Consider the following 11,999-nt stretch of genomic DNA (forward strand, 5'->3'; position numbering starts at 1 on the left):
AGGCGTTCACCCTTACGTATCTTACAGAGAGGCGTTCCTTGGCCGCTGTGGCTGAGGCGACTTTTTCGGGTTAATCGTTTGGGCTGAGAGCCTCAACTTTTCGCGAGCCACTGGCCACTGTCCACTGTCTGCACTAGTGCTGGGAACGCTCAGGATTATTGAAGATTGCGCACAACACGTCGCTGTGTTGCGAGTGTCTCTTCTCAATCCCATTGCACCTTACTAAAAATCAACATATCTCTTGCTCAAAGTGTTGCTATCGATCCGTTCTCATCATGAACGGCGACAGCTATTCTTCTAGAGGTAATACCCACACCTGCTTAGAGGATACCGACCCGTGACTGACGCTTTAATTAATTAGATGCTGGACGGCACTCGTCGTCTCGCGATTACTACGTACGCCATTATCTGCATTTGACCAGTGGGAAGCATATTGACTTTTTTTTTGTTTTGCGCAGTCTTCGAGACCGGATCGTGAGGAACGACGAGAGCGCGATCGAGGGAGCGACCGGCGTCGATCCAGATCACCGGGCCACCGTGGCTCTCGATCAAGTCGACGCGATTATGAAGCAGACACGTATTCCTCTAGTCGCGACTATCGGGAGCGTGAAAGGGAGGAAAGATACTCTGGGAGGGATAGGCGGGATGACCGGGGCTGGGATAGAGACCGTGGCAGTTCAAGGCGCGATGCAAGACGAGACGATGACGGCGACCGATCTTATCGAAGGGATAGAGACAGGGACCTTTTTGATGATCGCGGAGGCCGGAGCAGGAGAGCAGATCGGGATGGCTTTGGCGGTGGGCGGGAGCGCAGAAGGAGTGCTACTCCGCCTGCGAAGAAGAAAGAGCCCACCCCTGATCTGACCGATGTCGTGTCCGTCTTAGACCGCAAGCGTCGCTTGACTCAGTGGGATATCAAGCCGCCTGGCTACGAAAATGTCACCGCAGAGCAAGCAAAGTTGTCCGGTATGGCACATTGCTCTTCCTTGAGCTAACACTTGCTAACCAGTTTTCTTCGCAGGAATGTTCCCACTCCCCGGTGCTCCTCGACAGCAGCCAGTGGATCCGAGTCGTCTTCAAGCCTTTATGAATCAGCCAGGCGGAACAGCAAGTAACGCTTCCCTCAAACCATCAACTTCTCGACAGTCGAAACGTCTCTTTGTGTCAAATTTGCCGGCTTCCGTCACCGAGGATACGCTCGTCCAATTTTTCAATCTACAGCTTAATGGTTTGAACGTCATTGAGGCCGCAGACCCATGTATCTCTGCACAGGTATCCCAGGACCATGAGCGCGCCCTCTTGGAGTTCAAAAACCCTTCGGAGGCTACATTAGCGTTGGCTTTCGATGGCATTACAATGGATGATGGAGGCAGTGGCGCTACCAATGGCTCCGCATCTGGGCTCTCTATACGTCGACCGAAGGATTACATTGTTCCAGCAATTACTGATGATTCGGTCTACGAGGAGGGGGTTGTCTCAAGCATCGTTCCCGATACGCCAAACAAAATCAGCGTATCGAACATTCCATTTTATCTTACCGACGAGCAAGTAACTGAATTATTGGTCTCGTTTGGAGAACTTAAGGCCTTTATTCTCATCAAAGACCGCGGAACGGAAGAATCTCGGGTAAGGGACTTGTTCCAGTTCTCGTTGCCACTTGAGCTAATTCTCCTAGGGCGTTGCTTTCTGCGAGTATGTGGACCCTGCAGCCACTGACATCGCTGTCGAGGGCTTGAATGGTATGGAGCTCGGCGACAAGCATTTGAAGGTGCAGCGAGCTAGTATAGGCGTCCAGCAGGCCACAGGATTAGAGATGGGCGTCAATGCAATGTCTATGCTCGCTGGGACCACATCCCATGACCTTGAAGAAAGCCGCGTTATCCAGTTGCTTAACATGGTCACCCCGGATGAGCTCATTGACAATGAGGACTATGAAGGTGAGGAATACAGGCATCAATTTGCTAGCCATTTCAAACGTTTGCTGATAAAATATGGACAGAAATCTGTGAAGATGTTCAAGAAGAGTGTTCGAAGTTCGGCACAATCCTTGAAATGAAAGTGCCTCGGCCTAGCGGAGGCAGCAGACAATCCGCCGGCGTCGGCAAGATCTTCATCAAATACGATTCGCCAGCATCTGCCGGCAAAGCACTTCAAGCTCTAGCAGGCAGAAAGTTCGCGGATAGGACAGTCGTGACCACTTTCTTCTCCGAAGTAGGTTGTCAGTTCTGGAATGTATTCTGGCTATGTCACTAACATTTTTATAGGAAAACTTTGACGTCAATGCCTGGTAAAATGGCCCCTTTGAGGCCTTTCCTGATAAATTTCTAAAAGACCCAAACCTTGAATAATAACCTCGCTACCTCGTGGTGTTCTGCTGGCCATGCAAATTCATCTCAGCGTCCCGTCAACATTCGATGCAACAAACTGTATTTCTAGCACAGCCTGATCCGGGCGATTGTGGAATTGGAATAAAAGCGTAATTATATGGGGTTTTTTTCTTATTGGCTCAATGGCTCCCGTAAACTGCTTAATTATGCAATGTCCTAGTAATACGCATGGCAAGCCACAGTACCAGCATTGATTGGGAGGTTGCTGGGTGAGAGCATCCGAGTATCTCAACGGGTTGATGAATTCAGCCCAGCTGCTTGATTAGGTAGAGCGTCTCAGCCAACGCTAAGTTGAGCTAGGGCGCTAGGACCATTTCAGTGACGGCAGCGTCACTCGCTTCAAGCGATGACCCAAGTCCCTCCGCAATAATGTTCCCCGAGCTTCATTATCCTATCACCCCACACTGCAGGATACTATCCCAACCCCTCCTATCTTTCCTCCGTACCGTCCTCGGTCTCTGTGATGATCAATCATTGGGCGTATTGGTCAGAGCAACTACACATATATATACATTTATGGAAGAGAGTCCGGCTGGACTTTCGGTATTGCAATGTCTCAATACGAATCTCGAAGCTACTTAGACATAGCACTGGCGACGCAGCGATCGGGGTCCCATCTAGGCTTGTTTGGATGCTCCACTACATAGTCCGAACTTTTGAACCCATATATAAATCGCCTAGGGTAAATTGCGAATTCGATTGCTACTGTATATGCAATGTCGCCCTTGTCAAGCATTTCCACGCCCAGACACTCCAACGGTCTGTCTAGCCAGGAACCAAACGGCCACAAGAGCGAGATATGGAGGGATGCCCCAATGTATAGAGGATCAACTGTGTTTGAGCCGAGCCCATCAATCAAAAATATACTGGTCACCGGAGGTGCTGGCTTCATGTGAGCTTTCCCTCCGTCCTTCCGATCGCTGAAGGCGGAATCATTGGCTAATCTTTGCGCCCGAACAGCGCGTGTTGGCTGGTCCGTCATCTCGTTCTAACATATCCAAACGCATACAAGATAATTTCTTTCGACAATTTAGATTATTGTGCTTCTCTGAATAATATTCTACCTCTTGATTCTTGGGCATCTTTTACTTTTGTTCGCGCCGACATTACTTCTCCTGACGATGTCCTTACTTGCCTACAGGCTCATGAAGTCGACACTATTGTTCATTTTGCAGCTCAATCTCACGTTGATTTGAGCTTCGGAAACTCTTATCAGTTCACTAGCACCAATGTTTATGGTACCCACGTTCTCTTGGAAAGTGCCAAGGCATGCGGCATACGGCGCTTCGTCCATATATCTACGGATGAAGTGTACGGCGAAGTCAAATCGAATGAGGACGAGTTGTTGGAGAGCAGTATTTTGGCGCCGTCAAACCCATATGCGGCTTCCAAGGCCGCAGCGGAGATGCTTGTCAACGCTTACTGGAAAAGCTTCGACCTCCCCGTGATAATTGTTCGATGCAATAATGTTTACGGGCCTCATCAATTCCCAGAAAGTGAGAAAACTCAAAGTCTGATTTGGTTTTCTGAAAAACTTACCATCTCATTTGCAGAAATCATTCCCAAGTTTTCATGTCTCCTCCAACAAAAGAGGAAACTACTAGTGCATGGAGATGGACGGCATACGAGGAGATACCTTTACGCTGGTGATGCCGCCGATGCGTTGGACACTATACTTCACCGAGGGGCTATTGGCCATACATACAATCTCGCCTCTCGCGATGAGATATCGAATCTAGGCCTCTGCGCCAAGTTACTCGGGCTCTTTGGGCTTGATGGCGGCGATTCCAGGGTATTCGATGCGTGGGTGCAGCACACAAAAGACCGCCCGTTTAACGACCGCCGCTATGCTATTGATGGAAGCAAGCTCCGCAACTTGGGCTGGGAACAAAAAACAACATTCGACGAAGGTTTAAGAATCACAGTGGAGTGGTATCGGAAGTATGGTACCACTTGGTGGGGCGACATTAGTCGAATCCTGACACCGTTCCCAGTCATTGAAGGAAGTAAGGTCTTCACCGAAGAGGAGCATGAGGCGAGGGAAGACCATCCATTGCGGAGGGCTAGCCTGAGAGCCAATAGTCTGAGTGCATGACTTACTTTTCCATGGCAGAGTCCGAGTCGAAATCATTTCCGGACAGATCGAAGCCCAACGTCCCACCCTGCAAGCATCAATGCGGCTTATCATCTTCGCGAGGTCGCATTCTTAACTACTATTCCGACGATCCCGCTGCGCCTACCTACACCGAAGCGCTCCATTCTACTCATAATGTCCAGTCTATTTAAACGTTGGTTCCTGTTACCCAAACTGTAATAGGGAGTCTTTTCGCCGCGGTCAGACTTGCTCTCGATTGAGATTGATAGGTGGCAAAGTCGTAATTCAAAAGGCATGGACCAAGAGCTGTTGCTTGCCACGAACAAATTGTCACTAGTATCACTTCGATGTCACGAGATTATACCCACTGCACTAGCTTTCTGCTCGAGATTGTTGGAAATCATTTATCAAAATATATCTTGACAAATTTCAAAGTCTAATTCTAATTCTATTTACTTCAAATTTGCGTCGCAATATACTAAGCCTTCTAGATTGGAAGAAATGAGCAGTCAATAGGTACAATGAAGTGAATCTCATGAAAATTGTGATGCAAAAGAAACGCATCTAGAATGCATGCGTGAATATGCAAGGGCTCTGCAAAGCCGCAAATAATGCTTCGGCTGAAAAAGTTCTAAAGGAAATGTTTCATAGTATGCGAAACCCGTCTATGTGGTATCTTCGTGTGAAGGGTAGCAAAGGGAATTAAAAAGGAAACGTTTACAGAAGAGGGTTCTGTCTGTATTCAGGAGCGACGCCGTTGGCCTCGGGCTTCTTCACCTCGGACTCGGCCTCGACTCCATTCTCGACCTCAGCATCCTCTTCGGAAATGAAGCGCTCAGCCTCAAGTGCAGCCATGCAGCCAGAGCCTAGATAAAAAGTCAGCATCGAAAAGATGACTCTCCGAAAAACTGCTTGATGTTCACTTACCGGCACTAGTAATGGCTTGTCTGTATCGCTTGTCTTGAACGTCACCTGCAGCAAAGACACCAGGAATGTTGGTAGAGGCAGTTCCGGGTTGGGTAACAATGTATCCCTCGGCGTCAGTGTTGACCTGGCCTTTGACAAGGGTTGTCGCGGGGTCGTGGCCAACAGCGTAGAAAAGACCATTAGCCTCAACATCGGACTCCTCGCCGGTGACTGTGTTTTTGATTCTGAGAGCGTTCATCAAGCCGTTCTCGCCTCCCTTGATCTCGGTGGCAACGGTGTTGAACTTGACTTCAACTTTAGGGTGGCTCAACAAGCGGTTGGCCATCGTCTTAGATGCACGCAGCACGTCCTTTCGAACGAGGACAGTGACACTGCTGCCATACTTTGTCAGGAACATGGCTTCCTCGGCGGCCGAGTCTCCACCGCCAATCACAAACAGAGGCTTCTGGCGGAAGATGGGCACAGCACCATCGCAAACGGCGCAAGCGCTGACACCATTCTGCCAGTACTTCTCTTCGCCGGCAATGTTAAGTCTGCGGGCAGAAGCTCCAGTAGCGATGATAATCGCATCAGCAGTGTTAGGCTCATCGTTGGGGCCATCAGCGTACTCCAACCAGTACTTGAAGGGACGCTGGGAAAGATCGACCTTGGAAATGGTCTCGGTGATAATTTCGGTGCCGAAACGCTCTGACTGAGCCCGCATGTTGTCCTACAACCGATATTAATTCACTGGTACATGAAAGGTATTATAGGGTAGATAGACGGACCATCAACGCGGCGCCTCCGATACCGTCCGGGAAGCCGGGGAAGTTCTCCACATCGGTAGTGGTGGTCAACTGACCACCTGCGGCAATGCCGTTGGCAAGCATGCCTTCATACAAGACAGCTAGAGGCGTTGTCAGCTCCTAATTCGGCGCATACATGACCATTTTAGCATAAACATACGCTTCAACTCCGCTCTCGACAAGTAAATGGCGGCAGTGTGGGCGGCAGGGCCAGAGCTAGAAGAGTGAGTTGTCAGTGGCAGGGAAACATTTGAGGGAAGATAGAGACTATTGCGCACCCAATGACTGTAAAACATCCCAGTTAGCCATTATTTCAAGCCAATATCGACGCAAAGCTTTTCGACTCGGGTTTGTACTTACTGACAACCTTGGAATGCATTTTGCGGGTGTTGTTAGGAATCGAATTCGTAGAGACGGGAGTCTTTTGCTGGAATGAGGCGGCAGCTGCTAGAGGTAGCCCGACCGCTGAACGTAGAGTAAATGGAGCGCGTCGAAAAGCGGAAGAAAACAGTTTGTAGGTCGGAGGGGTCCTTGGTAAAAAAGAAGCCCGAAAATTCGTCAATGATGGGCGTGATTGGGACTTTCGAACGGTGTGAAATCCTCTTGTCAGGAAGAGATTGCGATGATAATCAATGCGGGACAGAGGATGTCGAAGTGAATGCTGATGATGTGTGGAAAATGTCAGAAGAATTGATGCGGATAAAATAGTGTTGATTGACCCCTCGGTTCTTATCTTCTAGAGGGATCCAGGTTATGTGAGGTAGTGGGTGGAGACTGATTTCTAAAGGGGTGGGCTGGCCAGTTGTAACAAGACTCGGCTTACACAGCAGACGACCGTCTGGCGAATCCAGACCGAATACCACGTAATTCCCAAAGACATCCCACTTCAAACAAGCCAAGGGAATCTGTCACGGAGCGTTGACGATCCCTGAAAGATTTCGAATCAAAATGAATAGAAATCTCCTATGACAAAGTTTGTTCTATACCTGATGATGATGATGATGATTATTGTACCTCTAACCAATCAGCCTGGTAAGCATACTCTGGTTGTGCAGCCACAACCGCCACCCGAAAAAAAAAGAGATCTTATCAATCCAAATTCAGAAGTCACGTGCTGTTTCATCATCTCTCAACCCTTATGTAATTATAATGTTCCTGAACCGCCCTTTGACACTTGATTATTAGAGGGTTCTCGACATCATGCTTATTATTGCCATCTTCAACCCTTGTCTGACGGCCTCTGACATGTACCGACATTATCAACTCATTTGCATCATTTCGTATAGATGTACGGAGTGCTCAAATAAAATCTCCAATTCTCAGGAATGGCAATGTCATGACTCAGAAATGAAACTTATCCGTTCCTCATTACAGTATCGTTTGCACCCTGAATTGACTGTATCTCGAAGTGGAGGTGCACGGATCACTTGGTCAAGCCCCGCAAAAGACTTGGTCGGTGCCCGCCGGTTCGTCCCCTTTCTCCTGCTACTCCGTAAGCAAGCGATATCGGCATTATTAAGGGCAGCGTCCTCGAACAATTAATCGGGAAGACAGGAATAAGCGGTCAAGCGGTCAATCACTTTAATATATAAATCTTATTGATCTCTTACAAAAGCATCGATCCTGATTCATGCTTTGGAAATGGGAGCTTTTATGGAAGGATATATCACTCAAACTTGTTCGCAAATCTCCCGTACCCTCCCTAGAGGTACCTTCTTGCTTCAAACTTCCGCTGCCTAGGTGCTGTCCTCATATCCAAGCCATTAGCGTTGCTTCCCTTTCCAATATCACTGCTATAACAATTGACAACTTTATCACAGTAATCATAAAAAATTTGAAATCGATTTTCTCTCTTCTTTTTTTTTTTTTTTTTTTTTTTTTTTTTTTTTTTATTGATTCAGACTAATTATCAGATTAGCGAGGGAAATAAAGCATTCAACTGAAAATGGCTCAGAATTACTATGAAAGTTGTGCGAGATCTAATAAATTTGTCCAGATATGTCACCAGAATTGATCTGGAAAACTCAATCTACATTTGCCTACAGATCATCTCTAAAAAGAAAGCTGCATGATTCCGTAACATTTGCCTGAGGGGTTGGTAGAAGCGTCCTCTAATTGTTAGTCACCCGAATGATTAACGTTTATCGGGTCTTCTCGCCGAATTCGCAGCTCGAAAGATAAGGTCACGTGCAGGGCGCTGACTCAGAGATACAAGGTGAACTTTATGGTTAGGGACCTTTTTTATCTGGGTTCCAGCTCTAAATTAACTGCACAGATTTTAAAGAACGGTCAATTTTCACATTTGTCTTCACATCATAAGAACAATGGCGAAGGAAAAGGTTTGCCTCGGTAAGATGCATATACCATCTCTCTGAGCGACTCTATTGACTGACAAAAAATAGCCTACTCCGGCGGTTTGGATACCTCTATCATTCTCGGTACATTGCCAGTACTGCCCTCGGGATCGATGATCAATTGCTAATTGCCTTCATAGCATGGCTCATTGAGCAGGGTTATGAGGTTGTCTGCTTTTCGGTATGATAAACAAAGGCTCTTGCTCAAATACTCCTGACCTAACACAATTTCTAGGCCGATGTTGGTCAGAATGAGGACTGGAAGGCCGCCGAGCAAAAGGCTTTGAAGATCGGTGCCACGAAGCTTGTCGTTGAAGACTTGCAGCGGGAGTTTGTTGATGAGATCCTGTGGCGTGCGGTCCAATGTAACGCCATTTGGGAAGACCGATACCTTTTGGGCACTTCCTTGGCTAGACCCGTCATCGCTCGAGCTCAGATGAGAGTCGCTCAGAGAGAAGGATGCGTGGCTGTTAGCCACGGTTGCACCGGCAAGGGAAATGACCAGGTTCGGTTTGAATTGGCATTCTACGCTATTCAGGTACGTTTCGCAGCTTACTGAACTGCTGTTTGGCTGCAGGCGGACTCACATGTAAACAATTGTAGCCTTCGATCAGAGTCATTGCTCCTTGGAGACTTCCCGAGTTCTTCAACCGGTTTGCCGGACGAAACGACCTCCTCGACTATGCTGCAAAGATGGACATTCCTGTAACCTCCACCAAGGCGTAAGATTTGCCCGCTACATTTGTCCGCCCGCATTAAGCTGATTGTAACGAAGCAAGCCCTGGAGTATGGACGAGAACCTGGCCCACTGCTCTTATGAGGCAGGCATCCTGGTAAGGACTGCAACTGTCGCTGTGTGGGATGTTTTGCTGATATTTCTCGTAGGAGGATCCTGACCACACCCCTCCGGAGGATATGTGGAAGATGACCGACTCTCCTCTTAAAGCTCCCGACACCCCCGAGGACTTTACCATCGCTTTCAGCCAAGGCTTGCCAAGCAAGCTTGTTCTTCCTTCCGGCAAGACTGTTACCGACTCGGTGGAGATTTTCCTTGCGCTCAATGCTCTTGGTCGTAAGCACGGAGTTGGCCGTATTGACATTGTCGAGAACCGTTACATTGGTCTCAAGAGCCGTGGATGCTACGACTCCCCTACTATGACCATCCTTCGTCTGGCCCATTTGGACTTGGAAGGTCTGGTGATGGACCGTGAGGTTCGTGCTCTTCGCGACCAGTTTGTCACTTTCACCTGGTCTAAGCTTCTGTACAATGGTCTGTACTTCTCGCCTGAACGTGAGTTCATCGAGAAGAGCATCGTTGCCAGCCAGGACCGCGTCAATGGCAGTGTGCGGTTGCGGGTTTACAAGGGCAGCGCCAGTGTTCTTGGCAGAAGCAGTGACACGGAGAAGTTGTACAGCGCTGAGGAGAGCAGCATGGACACCCTGGAAGACTTCAGCCCTGTCGATACCACCGGTTTCATTGGTATTCAGGCCATCAGACTGAAGAAATACGGTCTGATGAAGGAGGAGTCTGGTGAGAAGCTGAGCAGAGCCTAAGCGAATGGCGTATCATGGGAATAAATTTCTCCTCGGTTTTATTTTCTAATGGGCTTCATGATTCGGCAAGAAAAAAAAAATCTGTTACATACCTTGTTTCACGTTAAAATAATCGGCTAGAGAAATCACAGTCCTCACATATTCAAAGCATCCAGAACACCCTCAAAATAAACAGTGATAATAAACCGTGAAAGACTTCTGTGTCGACACGCTTCGTCACTTCTGTCGCTTTACCCGTCATCACCTTGTCGTTCTGTCTAGGACCGGCCTGCGCAGATTACCCTTGGTTACATTAGCGTCTACTAAACATCTTGTTCGTTTTCGTCTGTCGTAAACAGAGAAGGGTGTTTTCTTCGATTTTGGGGGCTCTTCTTGCAGGGTTGGTCTACGGCAGACACCCTAGGTGGCCTTTCAGCCTTGATCATCGAACCAGCATAGTCGTCATACAGCTTTGTGTCACAACCGCAGAAGTCAGGCAAGAGCGTAAAAAGTAGGGGGTTGCTCTTCATCTAGTTCTGGGGTCTATTGAACAAAGGGAATCTATGCTACGAGCCTAATTTGGCATTTTATAGGATCTAACAAGTGATTTATTTGTCTGTGAATCAACGTCAATAATTTGTAGAATTCAGAACTATGCTGTTGGACTTACTTTTCCGGTTAGTCATGTCTTTCTGTCGGTATTACAAGAAAATTCAGCTTGCCTAGAACATTGCCAGCCAATTGCAAGTGCAAGATATCATCATGAAACCGATGGAATTAGGCCCTTGTTCGAGACTCTGGCGAACTGCAGGAAAGTACGTATCCTTTGAGAGATGAATCCCATTCCTTCCACTTACGAACACTATGCGATGCAATGTGATTGTAAGTGCAATTGCAGACGATACAAGGGATACAATCGTGGGGGTTTTGATACTACTTCGAACCCCCGCGAAAGCAATCTATACGGCGAGCCACTTCTCGCTCCTTTCCACCCTTTGTGTTGAAGTCTTGTCTACCGATTTCACTTCGATCTTGGGAGCATATGGGTTCTGAATGTAAGCCAGGGCGATTTTGAAAGGGGTGAATGCGGCAGTACTCATGTCACTGCGGAACTGTTCCGCCCCAATGGACACAGTCCCGCCTTTTTAAGTCATGAGATCATCCATATGTCCTGCACATTCCTTAGCATTTTCCAACCACAAAGCGGTCTTTTTACTTTGAATAGCCGTCTTTTAGTTATGATTCCTTCCATTCAATGATTGACGACCATAAACGGTTCCTAATGTCGTTACAGATTGGCACTTGTTCGGATATCGGATCTTTTAAGTTTGGATTAAGGTATTTTGAGTTTTTGGATTTCACTAACTTTGAGTTTGATCCACGTGCATAGATTAGTATTAGTTGCTCATCAGTCAGAACTACTTTTAAGGGGACGACATGCTCTGGGGATGACTGTAAATTATGACCAGGTTACACATTTTAATAATCAAAGCAAGCATGTCTTGGCAGTAATAGATATACTGTGTGGCTTGCTACCGTTGAACCAAACGCCCCTCCCGATATCTGGAGCCCCCTACTTTGTCTTCGCGCCACTCGATATACACGGTGTGTGGGTTTCGCAAGTCGAGGAAACAAACAGCCTTTCTTCGTTTGCCCGAACAAGTATCCCTGTCCACTTTGGGAGATTAAAGCGAGCCCTAATTAGCAGACAGGTCACATTTCCCCCTTACCTGATTGGATTTGAGGAATTGCTGCAGTGGTGCACATATGGGTGTACTGCAATGGTTGGTGGTTGTACTGCAATGTGATTCGGAGCGCCGGCAAGTTGTGCTAACACACGTGCATGTTTGCCTTTGGTTGCCTTGCGAGACATGGCGACTGTGATTGGCAACGAACTCGGCCCGTTTAACCGAATGCT

General features: G+C 47.7%; 4 protein-coding genes across 4 annotated transcripts; 3 read left to right on the plus strand and 1 right to left on the minus strand.

The window, feature by feature from the left end:
• Window positions 1-135: 135 nt before the first annotated feature.
• On the plus strand, window positions 136-2,790 carry L228DRAFT_225488 (hypothetical protein). The gene is made up of 7 exons (XM_018330383.1): window positions 136-303; window positions 362-396; window positions 459-966; window positions 1,022-1,626; window positions 1,676-1,937; window positions 2,000-2,211; window positions 2,265-2,790. The coding sequence occupies exons 1-7, from the start codon at window positions 276-278 to the stop codon at window positions 2,289-2,291; spliced, it is 1,677 nt and encodes a 558-aa protein (XP_018191418.1). The 5' UTR covers window positions 136-275; the 3' UTR covers window positions 2,292-2,790.
• A 412-nt stretch (window positions 2,791-3,202) lies between these two features.
• L228DRAFT_225490 (NAD(P)-binding protein) lies at window positions 3,203-4,623 on the plus strand (the record flags this gene model as incomplete). The annotated part of the gene is made up of 3 exons (XM_018330384.1): window positions 3,203-3,279; window positions 3,348-3,883; window positions 3,941-4,623. 3 exons carry the CDS (start codon window positions 3,203-3,205, stop codon window positions 4,480-4,482), a joined length of 1,155 nt encoding a protein of 384 aa, XP_018191419.1. The 3' UTR covers window positions 4,483-4,623.
• Window positions 4,624-4,943: 320 nt separating this feature from the next.
• L228DRAFT_242238 (putative thioredoxin reductase) lies at window positions 4,944-6,926 on the minus strand. The gene is made up of 6 exons (XM_018331397.1): window positions 6,555-6,926; window positions 6,473-6,479; window positions 6,355-6,410; window positions 6,177-6,295; window positions 5,410-6,118; window positions 4,944-5,348 (listed from the first exon to the last, which is right to left on the minus strand). The coding sequence occupies exons 1-6, from the start codon at window positions 6,571-6,573 to the stop codon at window positions 5,200-5,202; spliced, it is 1,059 nt and encodes a 352-aa protein (XP_018191420.1). The 5' UTR covers window positions 6,574-6,926; the 3' UTR covers window positions 4,944-5,199.
• A 1,524-nt stretch (window positions 6,927-8,450) lies between these two features.
• On the plus strand, window positions 8,451-10,251 carry L228DRAFT_242241 (argininosuccinate synthase). Its single transcript, XM_018331398.1, has 7 exons — window positions 8,451-8,543; window positions 8,597-8,632; window positions 8,689-8,729; window positions 8,784-9,086; window positions 9,152-9,270; window positions 9,324-9,381; window positions 9,434-10,251. The coding sequence occupies exons 1-7, from the start codon at window positions 8,519-8,521 to the stop codon at window positions 10,100-10,102; spliced, it is 1,251 nt and encodes a 416-aa protein (XP_018191421.1). The 5' UTR covers window positions 8,451-8,518; the 3' UTR covers window positions 10,103-10,251.
• Window positions 10,252-11,999: the final 1,748 nt, after the last annotated feature.

Source organism: Xylona heveae (assembly GCF_001619985.1).
Source record: "Xylona heveae TC161 unplaced genomic scaffold L228scaffold_1, whole genome shotgun sequence".
NCBI lineage: Eukaryota > Fungi > Ascomycota > Xylonomycetes > Xylonales > Xylonaceae > Xylona > Xylona heveae.